The 22,420-nt window shown below is 39.0% G+C and overlaps 1 protein-coding gene across 1 annotated transcript in view; it reads right to left on the reverse strand.

The window, feature by feature from the left end:
* Nucleotides 1-2,094: 2,094 nt before the first annotated feature.
* LY75 (lymphocyte antigen 75) overlaps nucleotides 2,095-22,420 on the reverse strand; it is a 99,431-nt gene continuing 79,105 nt past the window's right edge. The window contains exons 29-35 of the mRNA XM_038002067.2: nucleotides 18,140-18,334; nucleotides 15,271-15,497; nucleotides 13,861-14,029; nucleotides 9,319-9,468; nucleotides 7,244-7,366; nucleotides 5,713-5,880; nucleotides 2,095-3,985 (exon numbers count right to left, since the gene is read on the reverse strand). Of these exons, the coding sequence (XP_037857995.2) occupies nucleotides 3,807-3,985; nucleotides 5,713-5,880; nucleotides 7,244-7,366; nucleotides 9,319-9,468; nucleotides 13,861-14,029; nucleotides 15,271-15,497; nucleotides 18,140-18,334 (1,211 nt within the window). The 3' untranslated portion in view covers nucleotides 2,095-3,806. The remainder of the gene's footprint in view (nucleotides 3,986-5,712; nucleotides 5,881-7,243; nucleotides 7,367-9,318; nucleotides 9,469-13,860; nucleotides 14,030-15,270; nucleotides 15,498-18,139; nucleotides 18,335-22,420) is intronic.

Raw genomic sequence — 22,420 nt, forward strand, 5'->3', positions numbered from 1 at the left:
TCACTCTGTCGCCCAGGCTGGAGTGCAGTGGCACTACCTCAGCTCACCTCAACCTCCACTTCCTGGGTTCAAGCAATTCTCCTGCCTCAGCCTCCCGACTAGCTAGGATTACAGGCATACGTCACCACACCTGGCTAAGTTTTTTGTATTTTTAGTAGAGATGGGGTTTCACCATGTTGGCCAGGCTAGTCTTGAACTCCTGACCTCAAGTGATCTGCCAGCCTTGGTCTCCCAAAGTGCTGGAATTGCAGGCATGAGCCACCTCGCCCGGCCCATGCTCTCTTTTTCCTCAACTTTACTGAAGTCAACTGAGGATAGGTGGAGGAAATCAGTCAGTTCTCCCGATGGCTGTCACTATAAACAATATGGCTTTTAATTTCATCTGGGCCCTCTATTGCTCTTCTGCAATCCTTGTATTTGATTTTACCTTAGTCAGTGTCCTCTCCTATTTTTCTCATTGAGTATTTCAAATTTATTACTCTTTTCAAGCTAAGATCCCAGGCTAGGTGTGGTGCCTCATGCCTGTAATCCCAACACTTTGGGAGGCTGAAGTGGGAGGATCACTTGAGCCCAGGAGTTTGAGAGCAGCCTAGGTAACATTGAAATCACCTGTCTCTAGGAAAAAAAAAATTAATGTTGGAGGTCGAGACTGCAGTGAGCTAGAGTTGCACCACTGCACTCCAGCCTGGGCAACTGAGCCAGACCCTGTCTCTAAAAAATTTTTAAACTTTTTAAAAGACCCCATCTGCTACCGATCTTTCTCAGCAGACCTTACCTTCTAGTACACAAGAAAATGGGAGACCATTACATACAGACAAACACCTTCAAATGCTTATCTGCAGTTCTTCTCTTGTGGCCTCAGAGAAGAAGGCATGCTTCCCCAGCCCACCCAAACCAGTTCCTCTTTTTGCTTAGGACTGCCCCTCTCATTTTATCTTCTCCAAGATCTTCCATTAATGATTCCCTCTCCCCACTGCATCATCAGCTGCTCTTTGCCCATTATTTTTGTTTTTGTTTTTCCTCTCAGCTTCTAAACTTGTGAACCTCTTTCTTTCTCCTTTAGAAAAAAACCCTTCTTCAACCCTTCTTTCCCCTCTGGCCCAGTCCCTTTCCTTTCTGTCTCCATCATACTTCTTGAAATCTCATGTTCCTCATCTCCTAATTTCCCTTTCAATTTTTTTTTTTTTTTTTTTTTTTTTTTTTTTTTTTTGAGACAGAGCATTGCTGTGTCACCCAGGCTGGAGTGCAATGGTATGATCTCAGCTCACTGCAGCCTCTGCCTCCTGGGTTCAAGCGATTCTCCTGCCTCAGCTTCCCAAGCAGCTGGGATTACAAGCATGCACCACCACACCTGGCTAATGTTTTTTTTTGTATTTTTAGCAGAGACAGGGTTTCACCATGTTGGTCAGGCTGGTCTCAAACTCCTAACCTCAAGCGATCCACCCACCTCGGCCTCCCAAAGTGCTGGGATTATAGGCGTGAGGTGCCACACCTGGCCTTCCCTTTCACTTTTAAACTCACTTCCATCTGGATTCTGGCTTCATCACTCTGCTACATTTCCATTGGCTAAGATGGTCATTGGTTTCCTAATTCCTAGAATCCAATTTTATCTGACTTTGCCTCTCCAGTATTCAGCAATTGGATCAATATCGATTTGTTTTTCAAAACAGGGTCTTGCTCTGTCACCCAGACTGGAGTTCAGTGGCACGTTCATAGCTCACTGTAGCCTCAAACTCCTGGGCTCACGGGATTCTCCTGCCTTGGCTTCTTGAGTAGGTGGCAGTACACATGGGTGCCACCACAGCTGGCTAATTATTTTATTTTTTGTAGAAATGGGGTCTTGCTTTGTTGCCCATGCTGAACTTGAATTCCTGGGCTCAAATGATTCCCCTGCCTTGGCCTCCCAAAGTGTGAAGAGGGATTACAGGTGTGAGCCACTACCCCCAGCCTATTTATTCTCTAAAAAATGCACACAAAATCTCTTAGCAAATGCCTCGCTTTACAATTGGTGGTCAATTTATTTCTTGTACTGTATGCCTAACATAAAAAACCCAATCTAGAGATTTTTTTTTTCAATAAGGATCAACTCCAGCATTTTTACTTTTACTTAAAAGATAAAACAACTTTATTATGATATCACCATTATATACAGCTGTGCTTTTCACATCAATTTGGCTTAGTTCTTGGAGGACAGTCTTAATGACTAAAATTGTAGACAGATCATAGGACAAGAGAACTAGTTAGTCTAACAGTCTAACAAATTCAATAAGAAATCAGGACAACTGTAGACTATATAAAAACTGTCTTAGAAAATTATTTACAACTTTATCATAGTGTAAATACTCTAAATGTAAAATAAATCTATGGATTTTATACAAAAATACTCTAAAGTACAAATGTAAGTTAAATGCTGAATAAAACATTCACCTTTTCCAGTGGATGCTATTACTAAGAACATAATCTAGGTGTCAAAATTTAAAGTGATAACCACAAAGCAATGTTTTCTTAATCACTCATAATTTTAAATGTTAGTAGTCATCACAAGGTTTAGAGTTCCACTGGAAAAGTCTCATTTTTACAAATGCAACTCATACACTTTCCTTCATGGACCCTTTCTCTGTTTAACACGTGTAAAAAAAGTAAAACAAAATTCTTAGTCCAAAGTTGACATGCTATGTGAAGTACATAAATTGCAAAATTATCAATCTTAAATACCTAGTTCATTCTCTTTACAAGAGAAACAGTCATGTAATACATCAGAAAATACAAAGCACACTGCTACAGGGTACCTACTCAATCTAAAAATAATGTTCCCATACTTCAGAAAATGTTAAGTACTAAATCTTTAAAAGTCGTTTTATGAACAATTATAAACAGAAAAAAACTCTTCATATTTACATAATATTGGTATGAAATAACTTTGGAATAATATAAGAAGCATTTTGCCAAGAGGAATCATTTTGCTGTATAAAAAGTAAGCAGAAGCCAGGCGCAGTGGCTCATGCCTGTAACCCCAGCACTTTGGGAGGCTGAGGCAGGAGGATCACCTGAGGTCAGGAGTTCGAGACCAGCCTGGCCAGCATGGTGAAACCCTATCTCTACTAAAAATACAAAAATTAGCCGGGCATGGTGGTGGGCGCCTGTAATCCCAGCTACTCAGGGGGCTGAGGCAGGAGAGTCACTTGAGCCTGGGAGGCGGAGATTTACAGTGAGCCAGGATCGCGCCATTGTACTCCAGCCTGGGTGACAGAGAGAGATCACTCTCAAAAAAATTAAAATTAAAATTAAAATTAAAAAGTAAGCATGTCTTATTGTTTATTTTTCCCCATTGCTAAAAATGACTATTTTGAAACAAGGTTGATAGAGTTTATAGTTCAATTTTTACTTTGAGGTACTAATTTTGCATTTGGCCAGATGCTCTTAAAAATTAAAAAGTAGACATGTCACCTAGTAATATGCCTATTTTAATTTTCTAAGAAGTTTTGTAAAAAACTTCTATTAAAGTAGACATATCCTAGTTACCAATCACGTTCATATAGAGAAAATGCACATTAAACATATTACTGTACAAACAATTTGGACTTCAGTTCCAGCTCTGGAGTCCTCTCCATTCTATCAATTAGGGTGATAAACATGGCATTTAGCAGGCTATTAACTGTGGATACCAGCACATGCCTAAGATCTAAACAACTGAAAAAGTACTTAAGAGTTCTACTTTGAAGCAGAGTAAATACTGACACTGGGACATTTTAAGTGACTAATTTTTCGTAACATATGAGTGCAAATTAGAAAACTTTGAGAATAATTTAGTCATGGAAAGAAGGAAGCATAATCTCATCTTCATTCACTCCTTGTGCATATCGAACTGCTGAGAAGCCCGCCAGGTGCAAACGGTGCCTTTGGAAGACGAACCAAATCAGTACGCCCATGAGAGCTAAGATACTTAGTGTGGCAAGTGCGATAGCTATTGATGTGTAATCAGGGCCTGGAACAGGAAAAGGTTTGATGTTGGAGGAGAGAATACAAAAGTGATCATTATTGATTTTATACATTATGGGTTGTGTCACACACGTAAACCTGTAAGCTGTGTACAGACATAATAAACCTGTTTCATAGCACTAACACAGAATTCAAACTCATCATCAGATCAAAAGAAACACTTGAGTGATTTCTTTTCAAATGTGTTTTCCTTTTCATTCAAATCCTCTTCATTGCGATAGGAATTTTCTTCCAAAGACATTAATGTGCTGTGATTATTCTCACATTCCCTTCCTAACACCAATTTGGGAATATCACCACCTGTATATTATCCTACTTTGATAGCAAATCGCTAAAAGCTATAAATTTTTGTGATTGACTTACCTGGGGCCAAATAAAGTATTATTTGCTTCAAAATGATTTAAGCCTCTCAGATGAGTTCATTTAGTGCAGCTGCTATTCCAAGACCCTTATCTGCATGCTGCCCAGATGGATTCGCTCTGTTCCATGACTTTACATACCATTGCTATGCACATTATACATCTCATCCCTCTATGGATAACTCAAAATGGCCAACATAGAACTTTTGATTTACAACAACCTAACTCTGCTCCCACCCAACCCCCAAATCTTCCAGTTGCTTTCCATTCCACTCAGAATAAAACCAGAACTCAAGCCTTGCTTCCAAAGCTCTGTATGTCTAGCACCTACCTGTCAGTTCTTCCCTGAGCGCTCAGCAAACTCGTTCTGCCCTAGGCTCTTTGCTCCACTGGTACCTCTGCCTGTTATGCCGTTTCCCTTGATATTTGCTTGGCTTGATTTTTTAGATCTTATCTTCAATGTCTCCTGCTTCTAGGCGTCTTCCCTGGTATCCTAGAGTAGCTATCCACCTAGTCTTCATCACATAGAGTTTATAACAATTTGATATTTTCCTCTCTTTAAAAAATTGACCTATTTACTTCTCTTTCTTCACCAGATTGTAATTTCTGTGAGAACAGGTGCGTTATCCGTCTTGTTCTCAGGTGCATCCCAGTGTGCAAAACAGGGCATGGCATATAGTAGACACTCTGTTTACTGACTCAATGTGTGTATACATGGATACTGATTACCTAGAATTGAGGTTTTATCGTTAATATTTACATACCAGAAGCGAATTTTTATGCAAGATCTTTAGAAATGTTACTGTGAAAAATTTGGAGCTCTTTCTCCAGAAATGAAGTTAATATAATATTTTAATGGTAATTTTATGTATTAATTCATAATGAAATGTAAGTTCAAATTATGATTTTTTATAGATACCCTGAATGTTTTCAATAACTAAATCCAGTTTTGCATTGTTTTAAAATTAACCATGAGTTTTATAGGATTAGGAAGAAAGGAAGCAAATTAACTGCAGAAATAGACCTTTAAGCTTTTATATAATCAAACTATAGAATAAAATACATCTCAAGAACATTTTAAAAGAAATTACTTCCTAATACCCTGGCAACTTCTGTTTTTCTTAGGAAAGAATTATATGAAATGTAGACTGGAGTCCTAGTCATCTTGTGCATTTATTGTCCCTTGTAATCTATTTTTCAGGGGGAAATCTCTATGACTTAATCAAGATATTTGGATGTACTTTAAGGACTAAATACTTCAAGACCAAGTACAGAATTTTGTACATAATTGGATTGTGCATTTATTTCCTGACTGTTCTGCAAAAAGTTTCCTAAGGACAGGTTCCATACTTACCCAGAGGCATTTTGCAGACAACTCTTCCAAAGCCATGTTCACATTCAACATTTTTCCAAGTTTCATTTGAAGCTATCAACATGCTACATTTTCCAATACCACTCTTACTTTTATTTTCCCATTTGACAAATGTCACTTCTGATCCATCTAACCAACTCCAAGACTGGTCTGAAGAAAGAAATTAAATATAACTATGTTTACTGGCACTAAACTAGTAAGTTACAAGCATGGGGTTCATGTAACTCATCAGAACTGTGCTGTCCAATATGATAGCTACTTGTTAAAATAAAATGCATTAAAAAGGAAAAAAAATCAGTCCTTCAGTTGCACTACTCACATTTAAAGTGCTCAAGAGCCACATGTGACCAGTGACTACTATATTGGACAGTGCAGATATAGAACATTTCTGTCTTTGTAGAAAGTTCTATTGGATAACACAGATAGAGAATGTGGTGTTTCGATTAAAGTGCAGAATACTTGCACATTTATTTTGTGAGGGAGAGATTTCTAAGGACCCATATACTTCCCCTAGTCTCATTTTAAAAAGTCATATCATTAAAGACATGCTGGTGGAAGACGAAGGGTGCAGGAACCTCCATCCCCACCCTTCTCCCACACCACCACCAGGACTTCATCTTTGTTTTCCAGCTGAAGTGGCACCACCTTGTGGTGACAGTGTAAACACGATTTAGGATTCATTTGGACAACTTGGAATCCTTGTATTTTTTGACAAGTACTTAACATTTTAGAATTCACATTTTAATAATTTAAAATTCAACTTTGCATAAAATGTGAAAAAACTTTCTCTTCTGTCATATTTGTACTCTTAATTTATTTCTACCAATTCCAAGTTCACTCAAACCCTATTTACATAATATTGGTATGAAATAACTTTGGAATAATATAAGAAGCATTTATCTATATCTACTATTTCTTATTAAAAAATCCTTCCACAAATTTTCTTTGAATCAATTATCTACAATTTTATAGGTTGGCGCGAAAGTACTAGGAAAAACTGCAATTACTTTTGCATCAACCTAACACTAAGCCAGTTTTTAAAGATTACTATTAAGATTTAATTTTAATCAATGGTAAAAAATATTCTTAGAGAGAAGGGAATAACAAGAAGATAACTGTCTGAACAACAAAGTTATAAGCTGCAAATCCACGTGGTGACAGACACTAGAACTCTAAGAGAAGGCAGGCATGGGTTCCTTGTGGGGACACAGACATTGCTGTAGAGAAGAAAATATCCTGATGTTGATCCAAGGATCCCAGAGATAAGCCTCTAGAACGATTCTACTTTATTAAACATGATTTTCTGTGTCATTAGTGGTTTCCATCACTGCTAAGTTAACTCATGGATTCATTCAAAATTTATAACCGTCCAGAACAGCCAGCGACCTAGTTTATTTATCCATAACAGGCATCTGAATTAGCCATCACTTAACATTCTTTAGCAAGGATGACTTGTTATTTAGGATGAGTTAGAACTCTCTTTGCACACTACACATACAATTATTTCACTTACCAACAGAATGTTGAGATAATCCAAGCCAAACTCTCATGGTAATATTATTATTTTCCCTCATCAGTCTGCTCACAAATTTATTCTCATCTTCATCTTTTATGGAAACGATAGTTGCAGAGTGATCTGTTGAAGGAAAACAAATTCTCAATTAGCTTTATGGAAACTAGAGAAGTAGTTTATTCTCAACTAGCCATTTGAAAAATATATATATTATTAACAAGATCATTGATAAATTCAAGCCTTACACAGAGACAGTTTTTAAAAACTGGAATTTAGGTCAAAATTTTATAAGTACTTCCAAAAAAATCACTTCCAAACATGTATAAATAAATTTTGTGCTTCTTCAAACTATTTATCTGTCAATATTTTTTTGGCCCTGGAACTGCCTACCCATGAGCCCTCTCTCACTGTTCAGATGAGAAAAGACAAAGAGTTATATAACCTCCCAATGTCACTTAGCTAGGATATGTGGGAACTGGGATTTGAACCCAGACCCTCATGCCTCCAAGTCTGAAGTGCTTAACCTACATATTATTTTTACAGTAAACCACTCTGTTTTCTCCTTTAGGAGAAAAAGGCTTCTGACTTTCAAAACATACATATAGCTTACAACAGTTCCCATGATGTGTATACAGGTATAACACCCAATGGTTCCCACACAAAAGTTCCCGGTAATTAGAAGATTTTTCAATCAGTCAAGTGTCTCCACAATGGTTATCAGAATAAATTAGATAAATGCCCCCCATCTACCTGGCTAATTTGCTACCCAAGGAAGCAGGTAAACAAAATTTTGGTCTTTGAAATACTCTAGGTAGTTTCTCTAGAAGTCATTTTACAGTTTGACTACGGATCAAATTTGTCACGGGAAAGAGCCGATCATTGCTACTCTTTCTAAAATAGCTAAATCTGAAAGCAAAAAGCCCTGTCCTTTGTGGTGGTCAGAGGATGTGGCCAATCCTATTGCAGAACGGATGGACAACCATACTACTCTGATTTGTTACCCTGGTGAGGCTAAGCTTATGTATTAATAACTAAGCAGTGGAACAACTATAATTTTTATTTACTACTTAGCTAACTTTACAAAAATTTTACCTCTTAATTCCTTTTTCTAAGCATGTCTAGCTACAGGTAAAACCATTTGAATTCATTTGTCAGTAGTTTTGCTTAGCAGTTCACTTAGCCACTTTTATTTTATTATTTTAAATTTATTATTATTTTTTATTATTTATTTTATTTATTATTTTTTTGAGATGGAGTCTTGCTCTGTCACCCAGGCTGGGGTACAGTGGCGCAGTCTTGACTCACTGCAACCTCCGCCTCCCTGGTTCATGCGAGTCTCCTGCCTCAGCCTCCCAAGTAGCTGGGACTACAGGTGCACACCACCACACCCAGCAAATTTTTGTATTTTTAGTAGAGACAAGGGTTCTCCATGTTGGTCATGCTGGTCTTGAATGGCTAACCTCGTGATCCTCCCACCTCGGCCTCCCAAAGTGCTGGGATTATAGGCGTGAGCCATCACGTCCAGCCACCACTTTAAAATTCTACTTCTTCCCACTTACTAGTTTCCATGTACTTATTATTAACATTGATAATTTTTTTTTTGAGATGGGTTCTTGCTCTGTCACTCAGGCTGGAGTGCAGTGGCGCCATCTCGGCTAGCTGCAACCTCCGCCTCCTGGGTGCAAGTGATTCTCCTGCCTCAGCCTCCCGAGTAGCTGGGACGACAGGTGTGTGCGACCACACCTAGCTAATTTTTGTATTTTTAGTAGAGATAGGGTTTCACCTCGTTGGCTAGGATGTCTCGATCTCTTGACCTCGTGACCTGCCTGCCTTGGCCTCCCAAAGTGCTGAGATTACAGGCATTTTTAATGGCTATTCCAATATTTCATTGAGTTCCTATGTCATAAGATACTTAACCATTTCCCTACTACTGGGCAATTAGTTTATAGTGCTATTAGAAATGGAAAGTGCTTTAAAAATATTTTCAAAAATATAATCATTGCTTCAAATTATATCCTTAACAAACGTTTCTAAAAATTATTGAGTCATAAGAAAATCAACAAATTTTAACTCACCATGTTTGGAACACAATTTTTTGGCCTCTGAAAAACTGTGCAATGCCTGATCAGATGTGTAACAGTGACCCTTGTACTGGATCCACCGTGGCCCATTCTCTTTTACTGTTGGACATCTTGATGAATATGCAAGATGGGACAGCTTTTTAGCTATAAAAATGTTAGACACAGTTATAACAATGCATGGAAAAAACAGACTAATTCAATGTCTAATTCAAAATCTAATTCAATGTCCCTGATTGGAACTGTTGCTTTTGTGGTTAAGAAGCATTTAATTCATACCAGAGAAAGCCACAGCCCACACTCTATAAATACATATTTTAATTAACTTTTTGGAATACCGTCTAAAAAACGTAGATGATAGAAGCAGAAAATGCCTTAGCTTTCTAAGACTGATTTGGACTAAAGTAAAAACAATGAGAAAGACAGGCTAGAAAAAGAAGTAAAGGCAGGCCAAGCAGACCTGAAACTACTCTGAAAATAATAATTAAAATTACTTCTTTCTTTGGATTCCTTTTTTTGTTTATTTATTTTTTTTTAGCAGAGACGAAGTTTCACCATGTTGGCCAGGCTGGTCTCAAACTCCTCACCTCAAGTGATTCGCTCACCGCAAGTGATTTGCCCTCTTCAGGCTGCCAAAGTGCTGGGGTTACAGGCATGAGCCACCGTGCTTAGCCCCTTGGATTCCTTTTTATTTTGATAATCGAAATAAATCTAGTTTTACTTAGTCGTAAAAGAACTATTTTAAAAAAATTTTTTTTTAAATTGCTAATTTGTTTTACAAAGCGTAATACATCAGCACCACAACATCACTCAAACAAAAAAAGACTAGGAGTGGCTTCTTAGCTCTTAAAAATGCCCCTGGTTTCCATTTAAATTGATTTTTAATTGTGCTGAGTAACAGAAGCAGCCTGGGGAATGCAGCTTTTGCCCCTTAACACCTGTTTTTAATTCCAACAGAAGAGCATATGAAAACTGGAAAGTAAATTGTCAATGTTGTATTAGTGAGGTACAGATTATCTGAATCAAATATCTGACCTGGTACCAGTCAGTAATCTCAACCCAGACTATTGCTTTGTGTTGCATTCTGTATGGTCTGTATGTCCTTCAGTAAGTAAAGGCGTTTCCTGTTTTTTTCTCCAAATCGCTGAGTCCTTATCTGTGGTCTCTGTGATTAGAGAAGGATGGCGGCTGCTGTTTCTTTCATCATCAAGAGACTCTTTGGTGGCCCTTGGTTCCTTCTGCTGCTTCTCTGTCTTCTGTTAGAAACCAGACTTGATCTTTTTGAACTTCGGTTATTTGATTGGCGTTTGCCTCCATTTTTCTCACTAATACTACCAATTTGAGTACTAAGTCTTCAGTTCAGCAGTTGGACTCCTGGGTAAGTTTCCCAGCTGCTGGAGATCAAAATGCATTGCCAAATTCATCTATACAATCTATAGAACTTCTCACAACTCCTCATTAATGCTGCTGTTGAAAAGAAATGTTACTAGTAAGTTCTTGTTTGATATTTTCTATTCTGATGAAAATGGTTGGGCAAAGGTATATTGCTGATTACTTAGTGTTGCACTGGGCTCAACTATTAATGCAAAACTTCTTGAACATTGGCTATCACGGCATCATTAGGATAGGGAACTTTTCTGAAGGGTTTGACTCTTTTTTTTTTTTTTTTAAATTATTTCTTGCACTGGCAACATAAGGAAATGCCTTATCTTTGGTCTATTTGTTTCTAGTATAGTCTGCAACTGGGGTCTCTTAGATTGCATACATTTTTTCTTTCTTCCTGTTCTTCATGAAGTTTTGCTTCCAACTCTTTTTTTTTTTTTTTGGAAGGGCCTGCATCGTGGTAAGTGTGTCATATTCCTGTTCAAGAAGATCCATTTTTTTTAACTGTGGTAAAATACACATAACATAAAATTTATCATCTTAACCATTTTGGCTTTGTTTTGTTTTTAGAGACAGGGTCTTATTCTGTCACCCAGGTTGGAATGCAGTAGTGCAATCACAGCTCACTGCAGTCTCAAACTCTTGGGTGCAATAGAGTCTCCTGCCTCAGTTTCCCAAGTAGCTGGGATTACAGGCATGCACTAATGTGTCCAGCTAATTTTTAAATTTTTTTTGTAGAGATGGAGTCTCATTCTGTTGCCCAGGCAGGTCTTGAACTCCTGGGCTCAAGCCATCCACCTGTCTCAGCCCCCCAAAGTGCTGAGATTACAAGCATGAACCACCACATCTGGCCTTAACCATTTTTAAGTGTACAGTTCCGTGGCACTAAATGCATTCACTCTGCTGTACAACTATCACCACCATCCATCTCTAAAACTTTTCTATCTTGCAAAATTGAAACTCTATACCCACTAAACAATAACTCCCATATTCCCCTCCATCTTGTCCCTGGTCCATTCTACTTCCTGTCTCTATGAATTTGAGAACTCTGGGTACTACCTCATATAAATGGAATCATAGAGTATTTGTCTTTTTGTGACTGGCTTATTTCACTTAGCATACTGTCTTCAAGGTTCATCTGTGTTGCAGCACACATCAGAACTTCCTTCCTTTTTAAGGCTTCTTCCCCATTTGTCCATCCATGGACACTTGAGGTGCTTGCATCTTTGGCTATTATGAATTATGCTGCTATGACATGGTTGGACAAACACCTGTTTGAATCCCTGCTTTCAGATGTTTTGAGTATATATCTGAAGTGCTGGATCACATAGTAATCTTATGTATATGTTTTTGAGGAATTGCCACACCATTTTGCACAGTGGTTACACGGTTTTATATTCCTACCAGCAATGCATAAGGGTTCCATTTTCTCCACATCCTCACTAATGCTTGTTATTCTCTGGTTTTTTTGAAGATCCAGTTTTTAAAGTTAGCTCTTGTATTAGTTTCCTTGGGCTGCCATAATAAATTCCACAAAATGGGTGGCTTAAAACAACAGAAATGTATGCTCTCACAGTTCTGGAGGCTAGAAGTCTGAATTGAAGGGGTTGTTAGGATTGGTTCTCATTGGAGGCTCTAATGGAGAATCTGTCTCATGCCTCCCTCTCATCTTCTGGTGGTTGCCGACAATCCTCGGCTTATCACTCTGTCACTGCAATCTCAGCCTTTGTCATCACGTGGCCTTCTTCCCTCTGTGTGTCTGTATCTCCCTCTTATAAGGACACTAGTCATTGGATTTAGGGCCCACTATAATCCAGTATGTCCTCATCTCAACTACCTACATCTGTAAAGACTCTATTTCTCAATAAAGTGATAGTCTAAGGTTCTGACTGGACAGCAATCTTTGGGGAGGAGGCATTATTCAACCTGGCAGAGCACAGAACTTACGTCTGGTCATCTTATTCTCTATCCCATAAAGTCTGTTTCTCTATTTCTGCAAGCCTTATTTCTCATGTATTCCAATTGTTGTTCTAAAAAGTTACATTTGTTTTCTGTGCCTAACAACTGAGAAGTCAGTTCTTGATTGTACCTTGATTCCTCATTGTTTATATCATTCTCCCTTTCTTTTATTAACCTGCTTCTCTAAAGTTTTCACATTTTCTTCTGCCCGAATCTGTTCAACCAAATGTTGGATCTGCCGTTCAAGATTCTTCAGAGCAGAAAACATGGTGAGCACTGAGAACCAGAGGCTTTGGAAACTAATGCCACCACCTCCCTGCCTATCCTGCAGGCCTCTGCAGCCTCTGGTAGTGTTTTGTTTTTTTTGGTTTTTTTGGTGATCTTCCTCAAGGTTCATGCTTTATCCACCAGGGGTGACCCTAAGTCCAGCCTCTAATGGAAGGGGCTCTTCCCTTAAATTTTAAGGATCACGTAAGTTTGGAAAATGCTTAGTTACACAAAGTTAAACAGACTTCATTATTACAGAAACTCTCTTAGAACCTTTGGCCGGGTGCAGTAGCTCACACCTATACTCTCAGCACTTTGGGAGGCTGAAACAGGAGGATTGCTTGAGCCTAGGAGTTCAAGACCAGCTTCAACAACATTGTGAGACCCTATCTCTACAAAATGTTTTAAAAATTAGCTGGGTGTGGTGGCACGTGCCTGTGGTCCCAGCCACTCAGGAGGCTGAGGTGGGAGGACTGCTTGAGCCCAGGAGGTCAAGACTGTAGTGAGCCATGTTCATGCCACTGCACTCCAGCCTGTGCAACAGAGCAAAAAACACTGTCAAAAAAAAAAAAAAGAAAAGAAAAGATAAGAACCTTTAATATGATAAATCACATGAGGTGTTTCCCAAATTTATATGTGTGGGACCCTTTTTTGAAATAAGCATCTCAGCCTTTGTAAAACATTGCTAAGTGAAATTAGAATTCACAAATTCTAGGGTAGAATTTACCTGGTGACAGAACAAATGAAAGTCTTTGGGAACAAATTCCCTGAGTGCTTATATTGTATTTGTTTCCATTTACAAAGTATCAAAATTATTTTCATATAATTTGTGAATAAATCTTTAAATAAAAATTCCACTGAGCATTTAATTATGTGCATAAATTATGTCACATTTTAGTAAATGTACTGTTACTGAAATTCAAGTCTTACATTTTGTAGGTTTATAACAAATAGCACCATCCTTAACAGAGTTGCATTTTTCATGTTTCCAAGTTCCTTTTGGGTCCAAGAGGACACAATTTCCAGGAGATGTTTGGCCTTTCCATGGAATGTAGTCAAATATACTACCATCAGACCATTCAAAACTTGATTCACTTCCCTGTTGTAAGAATAATAGAGATAATCTGAACCCAGATGTATGACTTTAAAAAGAATATAAAGAACAACATACATACTTCAAGAAATATTATAATGGAATATTAATTATTTGCTTCCAGTATTGTAGGTCTGAACCTACTATAATTGTAGGTCTGATTGACTTCTGATGCATTGATTCGGGACATTTGCTCTGGCACCGTTTATGGAGGACTTTAAACTTAGAGACAGAATTATTATACCTGGTCTTTAGATTTTTTTAAAGGATGAGTTTACGTAACACTTGAAATTAAACAACATGCAAATGGCTTCCATTTGTCACAATGACAAATTTATAATCCCAACCTTCATATTGTTCTGAATATTGTTTTCTATGTTATATAGTTTTGTGTTTTGTGTTTCTGGCTACATTTTTCACACTACAGAGGACACCAAGCAGTAGGGAGCTAGAAAAGAGAAACACTTCCCAAGAAACTCAAAATGGGAAGACTATTTTTGAGTTTTCCTTGAATTTATCTTAACTTGCTATCCTTTAAAAAATTTTTGCCCTAAATTTTGTTCTAAAGATTATTTAACTTAGAACTACAACTCTAGTCTCAATAGATAACCATTTTTTGTATACAAGACTTTATTGTAAGTACATGAATGATTAAATAATACGATTCAAATAGTGGCACAGATGTGTTTACTAGCAGAATTAATCTTAAGTAGTGTAATTTTCTAGAGGAAAAGTGGGAAGAAAGTGTGCATTTATTAGTCCTAACCATGTGGAGAATTTTAGATGGTAACTTGTATAAACTTTTGTGTTAAAGTCTCAATGAAATTGTTATTACCCTGATTTTCTACATGAGGAAATAAGGTTGCAAAGGCTAAATAACTTGCTCATGATCACCCAGCATATAAATAGAAGATCCGCTACTGGTACTGAAACTCAGGGTTTTCTGATTCTATGCTATTTCATTTTTACCAGCTTTCCAATTTGTCTGTCCCAACTAGGCTATAGACGTGTTGTTGAGATATTCATCCACTGGGCCCTTGGGATGGCCTGAGCATTTGCCCTAGTGCATTCTACAACAAAATTTTCTATTTGTTCTGTGTTGTAAAAGGTAAGAAAGCACCATGCTACGCAAACGGAGTCCCAGTACTTCATCTAATGTTGTACTTTGTATTGATACTTTACGTTCAGATTTCTAACCCTCAAAATAACACATTTGAAAAGTTTCTGGAAAGCAAAGCAAGACTTACATCATGACTTGAGAGCCCAACCCATAGTGGAAATCCATCACGTTTTACAATATCTTCCAGAAAGAGCTGGCCATTTTGGTCGTGAACGCTTGCCAAGTGACCTCCACTTTGAGAACACATGTTTAACGCTTCATACCATGTTACCTTTTTTTGAATAACACTGTAAATACCATCTTCATATGGCATAAACTGTGGCAATGTAGTATTATATTCTTCTTTGTAGTCAACTATAATAATTAAAAGCACTGGTGATTAAAATTTAAATTATTTCAAATATACCTTTTGGATGAGACAACATGCAATCATTTGAAAAGTTAAATAAAACTGGGTTTCTTATTAATAAGGGAGGTCAAATGCATATTTTATTTTTCTTACTGCTATGACACATATCTTAGGCTCTTAAAGTTCTCTGGTTGATATTTTTAAAAGGCATAAACATTTTCTTTCATTTAAGAAGCTTATATATTAGTTGGAGACAGAAACAATGGCTGAAATGATGGCAAAATTATTAACCAGTAGGAACTGTGAAATTGGTAGAGATTCATTTGAATGAGAGGAGTCAGGAAGACTACTTGATAAACCAGGTCTCAAAGGTTAGGTGAAATTAAGACTAAAAAGAAATAAGGTAACCAGAAAGTAAGGAAGTGCTTAAAACAAACACAAACAACAAAGCCACAATGATGAGGTTATTTCAAGGGACATGGGAGCCAAGTGAAAGAGCTACCAAAGGCCAAAGCGGAAAGACTTCAGCAAAATATTACAGAATGCAGTATGTTAGATTATAATCCAAAGTATAAAATAAATAACCATGAACCTATACTAGGTCTAGAAGATTGGAGGAAATTAAGAACAAAAAGAAGGAGAAAGTATGGAAGCACTACAAACTAACAAATAACAAAAAAGCCACAATGATGAGGGTATAAATAAATAACTGAATAAATTTAAAAATTGGGACCAGGTGCAGTGGCTCACGCCTGTAATTCCAGCATTTTGGGAGGCCAAGGCAGGGGAATCACCTGAGGTCAGGAGTTCAAGACCAGCCTGGCCAACATGGTGAAACCCCGTCTCCACCAAAAATATAAAAAATTAGCCGGGCATGGTGATGCATGCCTGTAATCCCAGGTACTTGGGAGGCTGAGGAAAGAGAATCGCTGGAACCTGGAAGGCCTAGAGGCTGCAGTGAGCTGAGATGGCACCACTGCACTCCAGCCTGGGTGACAGAGCAAGACTCTGTCTCAAAAAAAAAATAAAAAATAAAATAAAAATTGGAGAAAATAGACAAATACCCTGTGCAGAAGAATTTCAAGTTATTTATATAGATACTCCCCTCACAGGAAGGTGGAGGATAACTTTCTACCCTGTTAAGTGTGGACTCTACATAGTGACTTCCTTAGAAAGAGGACAGTTATGGAAAGGAGGAAAAGGGCTAACTTTGCAGCAGAGAACCTAACAAACACTACCTTGGGCCAGGTGGCCAGTGATAAGTCACATGAATAGTACATGGTGCCCATGTGAAGTGAGAATGCTCCCTCACATCTTTGGTCTTCCTCCAGAAGCTTATAATCCCAGTTTAATCATGAGAAAAACATCCGCCAACCCAAACTGAGGGACATTCTACCAAATACATGACAGTGTTCCTCAAAACTGTTAAGGCCATCAAAAATAAGAAAAGTCTGAGAAACTACCCAGCCAAGAGTAGCCTAAGGAGGCAGGAGTACTAAAGGTAAGGTGGGGTCCTGGATGGGATCCTGGAAAGAAAAAGTATGTTAAATAAAAACTATGGAAATTTGAATAATGTGTGGACTTTAGTTAATAATAATAATAATGATCAATATTGGTTTATTAGTTGTGACAAATGTACCATACTAAAGTAATATGTCAACAGTAGGGGAAATTGTAGGATAGATGGGAACACTCTGTACTATCTTTGCAACTTTTCTGTAACTCTAAAGCTATCCTAAAATGAAAAGTTTATTAAAGATGTAAAAAAAATAAAGAAAGAAAGAAGTTGCAAAACTTCTTGGCAGGAGGAAAACATAAAGGTGCAAGTATGAGGATGGGCATACCCTGTGCCTGGGACAACGAAGAGACCAGCTTGATTGAGAAAAAGATGTTTTGCTGAACAAGAATGGGGAAAAACAGGGAACTGGGAGAAGGCCTAGAAATTGGGGATAGAGACTAGTTTCTAAAATGTCTCAAAAGTTTACACTGACTCAAAGTAAGTTAGAATAAGGAATCCCTGGAGGTTGCTGGTGGACACGGTCTTGGGAAGTGACTGCGGCGCTGTGAAGTGAGCCCAGCACGCCACCATTACGGGCTCCCACTGAGCAGGGAGCTTAGGGCACAGTGGTAATAATTAACAGTTTTTAAGCTGTGAAAAAATTAAAACGAACATATATTTAAAAACAGATTTATTTACAAATTAGGCAAGGTTGAGAGACATTCACTTTGCACAGAATGTCAAAACTCTTCCCCCAAACACTTTCTTATTTATACAAACCCTATGCATTTTTCAAACCCCAGCCAAGTTTCACCTCTTCTTGAAGCCTTTCCTTTTTTCTGTCATTCCCCTTTTCAATGTATCAGTTTTGACTTCCCCACAATTGAAGCCTGTATCAATTAATCTAAGGCTAATTTACATTAAACAATAATAAGGAATTTAATGCTATCTCCACAACTACATTTTACTCCTTAGGGTCAAACCCTTGACAGCAGGGCCCATGTCTTTTCCTTCCTCGTTAACCTCTGGAACACCTCGCACAGGACTGAACACAGAGGAAGCATTTGATTGTATGATTCCCGCTAGTGGAACTAATAGCCTTATATTCTTCCCCTGGAGTGAAAGAAATCTCTATATTACTATACTTACCCATTTCAATTTTACAAGCAAGAATGCTGTGCTGGTGAAAATAAAGTGTTTCTTCAATAACATTAAAGGTTTTAATATCCCAGAAGCCATCAGTACTTAAACCAGCCAAAAACTTCTCATTTTTTATAGTTGGTCTTCCTGCTCTCCAATGTGTATATGACAGTGGAGTCTTATCAAACCACATAAGAGAATTATCTAGAGAAGAAACATTGTTTTCCTATGCTTAGAGATTAAATCAAGACTTGAATTACAGTTATATAGTTAAGATTTCAAACTTGACTGATTTTCTCTTTTCCCAACCTTCTAAAAGTTTGTATGATTATGTATAACCCTTTAAGATATTTTCTGATTGTAACAGTAAATCATGCTCATTTTTAATTTGACTATAAATGCAAACTACAAATATTGACCTATAATTCCACCATCCTTCAGTAATAACATTTCATTTTTGTCATCAAATATTATTTTCCAGAAGTCATTATATGAAAAAGATACTTGCACATGCATGTTTATAGCAGCACAATTCACAATATCAAAAATATAGAACCAGCCCAAATGCCCATCAACCAACGAATGGATAAAGAAAATGTGGTAATGTGGTATATATGTACCATGGAATACGATTCAGCCATAAAAAGGAATGAAATAATGGCACTCGCAGCAAACTGAATGGAAATGGAGACCATTATTCTAAGTGAAGTAACTCAGGAATGGAAAATCAAACATTGTGTGTTCTCACCAAGTGGGAGCTAAGCTGTGAGGATGCAAAGGCATAAAAATGATACAATGGACTCTGTGGACTCAGGGGGAAGGTTGGGAGGGGGTGAAGGATAAAAGATTACACACTAGGTACAGTGTACACTGCTCGTGTGATGGGTACACCAAAATCTCAGAAATCAACACTGAAGAACTTATCTATGTAACCAACCACCACCTGTTCCCCCAAAACCTATTGAAATAAAAAATATTTTATCTTACATATACATTTAATTGCAATGGAAATGAACATGACTATTTTATTATTTAAAACATGATTGATACATTATAAAAGTCGCCAAAGAAATCTCTTCTCTGGACATAAACTGTTAACAACTGTGCATACTTACGGTCAATTAATTTTTTTTTCTTTGAGACGGAGTCTCACTCTGTCACCCAGGCTGGAGCGCAGTGGCACAATCTCAGCTCACTGCAACCTCCACCTCCAGGGTTCAAGCAATTCTCTGCCTCAGCCTCCCGAGTAGCAGGGATTACAGATGCCCGCCACCACAGCTGGCTAACTTTTGTATTTTTTAGTAGAGACGGGGTTTCACCATCTTGGCCAGGCTGGGCTTGAATTCCTGACCTCATAATCCACCTGCCTCGGCCTCCCAGAGTGCTGCGATTATAGGTGTGAGCCACTGCACCTGGCCAGTCAATTGATTTTTAAGAAGGATGCCAAGACAATTCAGTATGGAAAAAATAGTCTTCTAAACTGGATATCCACAAGCAAAAAAAAAAAAAAAAAAAAGGTTGGACCCCTTTCTTTCACCACACACAAAAATTAAAGTAGATCACAGACATAAATATAAGAGCTACAACTATAAAACCTTTAGAAGAAAACACAAGAGGCCGGGCACCGTGGCTCACCCCTGTAATTGCAGCACTTTGGGAGGCTGAGGTGGGCAGATCACCTAAGGTCAGTAAACCAGCCTGGTCAACATGGTAAAACCCCATCTCTACTAAAAATACAAAAATTAGCTGGGCATGGTGGTGGGCGCCTGTAATCCCAGCTACTCGGGAGGCTGAGGCTGGAGAACAGCTTGAACCTAGGAGGCGGAGGTTGCAGTAAGCCGAGATCACGCCACTGCACCACTTCAGCTTTGGTGACAAGAGCAAAAGTCTGTCTCAAAAAAAATAAAGAAAACATAGGAGTAAGTCTTCATAACCTTGGGGCAAGCAAAGCCTTCTTACAGATGCACAAATGACAAAAGAAAAACACTTTTGTGATGGATTGCTGGCAAGATGGCCAAATAGGAACAACTCCAGTCTGCACCTCCCAGCAAGATCGATGCAGAAGGCGGGTGATTTCTGCATTCCCAACTGAGATACCGGGTTCATCTTGCTGGGACTGGTTGGACAGTGGGTGCAGCCCACGGAGGGTGAGCCAAAGCAGAGTGGGGCAACGCCTCACCTGGGAAGTGCAAGGGGTTGGGGAATTTTCTCCCCTACCCAAGGGAAGCCACGAGGGACTGGGCGTGAGGAACTCCGGCACAGATACTGCGCTTGTCCCACGGTCTTCACAACTGCAAACCAGGAGATTCCCTCTGGTGCCTACCCCACCAGGGTCCTGGGTTTCAAGCACAAAACTGGGCAGCCATTTGGGCAGACACCAAACTAGCTGCAGGAGTTCTGTTTTTCCCATACCCCAGTGGTGCCTGCAATGCCGGCAAGACAGAACCGTTCACCCCCCTGGAAAGGGGTGCTGAAGCCAGGGAGCCAAGTGGTCTGGCTCGGTGGGTCCCACCCCTACGGAGCCCAGGAAACTAAGATCCACTGGCTTGAAATTCTCGCTGCCAGCACAGCAGCAGTCTGAGATTGACTTGGGACACTAGAGCTTGGTTGGGGGAGGGGCATCCGCCATTGCTGAGGCTTGAGTCGGCGGTTTTAGGCTTCTGGTGTAAACAAACCTGATGGGAAGTTCGAACTGGGTGGAGCCCCCTGTAGCTCAGCAAGGCTGCTATGGCCAGACTGCCAAATTTCTCCTCTCTGGGCAGGGTGTCTTTGAAAAAAAGGCAGCAGCCCCAGTCAGGGACTTATAGCAGACTTAAACGTCCCTGCCTGACGGCCCTAAGAGAGCAGTGGACCTCCCAGTACAGACTTCGAGCTCTGCTAAGGGTCAGACAGCCTCCTCAAGTGGGTCCCTGACCCCCATGTATCCTGACTGGGAGATACCTCCCAGTAGGGGCCAACAAACACTTCATACAGGAGACCTCTGGCTGGCATCAGGCAGGTGCTCCTCTGGGAAGAAGCTTCCAAAGCTTCCAGAGGAAAGAACAGGCAGCAATCTTTGCTGTTTTGCAGCCTCCACTGGTGATACCCAGGCAAACAGAGTCAGGAGTGGACATCCAGCAAACTCCAGCAGACTGGCAGCAGAGGGGTCTGTTAGAAGGACAACTAACAAACAGAAATGAATAGCATGTCCATTCAAAGGCCCCATCCGAAGGTCACCAACATCAAAGACCAAAGGTAGATAAATCCACAAAGATGGGGAGAAACCAATGCAAAAAGGCTAAAATTCCAAAAACCAGAATGCTTCTTCTCCTCCAAAGGATCACAACTCTTAGTCAGCAAGCGAACAAAACTGGATGGAGAAAGAGTTTGACGAATTGACAGAAGTAGGCTTCAGAAGGTGGGTAGTAACAAATTCCTCTGAGCTAAAGGAGCATGTTCTAACCCAATGCAAGGAAGCTAAGAACCTTGAAAAAGGTTAGATGAATTGCTAACTAGAATAACCTCTGTAGAGAAGAACATAAATGACCTGATGGAGCTGAAACACACAGCACGAGAACTTCATGAAGCATACACAAGTATCAATAGCTGAACTGATCAAGCAGAAGAAAGGATATCAGAGATTGAAGATCAACTTAATGAAATAAAGAGAGAAGACAAGATTAAAGAAAAAAGAATAAAAAGGAATGAACAATGCCTCCAAGAAATATGGGACTATGTGAAAAGACCAAATCTACATTTGACTGGTGTACCTGAAAGTGACGGAGAGAATGGAACCAAGTTGGAAAACAATGTTTAGGATATTATCCAGGAGAACGTCCCCAACCCAACAAGACAGGCTAACATTCAAATTCAGGAAATACAGAGAATACCACAAAGATACTCCACAAGAGGAGCAACCCCAAGAGACATAATCGTCAGATTCACCAAGGTTGAAATGAAGGAAAAAATGTTAAGGGCAGCCAGAGAGAAAGGTCGTGTTACTCACAAAGGGAAGCCCATCAGACTAACAGTGGATCTCTCTGCAGAAACCCTACAAGCCAGAAGAGAGTGGGGGCCAATATTCAACATTCCTAAAGAAAAGAATTTTCAACCCACAATTTCGTATCCAGCCAACTAAGTTAAGGAGAAATGAAATCCTTTACAGACAAGCAAATGCTGAGAGATTTTGTCACCACTCGGCCTCCCTTACAAGAGCTCCTGAAGGAAGCACTAAATATGAAAAGGAACAACCAGTACCAGCCACTGCAAAACATACCAAACTGTAAAGAACATTGACACTATGAAGAAACT

This window comes from Chlorocebus sabaeus, chromosome 10, assembly GCF_047675955.1.
Source record: "Chlorocebus sabaeus isolate Y175 chromosome 10, mChlSab1.0.hap1, whole genome shotgun sequence".
Classification (NCBI taxonomy): domain Eukaryota; kingdom Metazoa; phylum Chordata; class Mammalia; order Primates; family Cercopithecidae; genus Chlorocebus; species Chlorocebus sabaeus.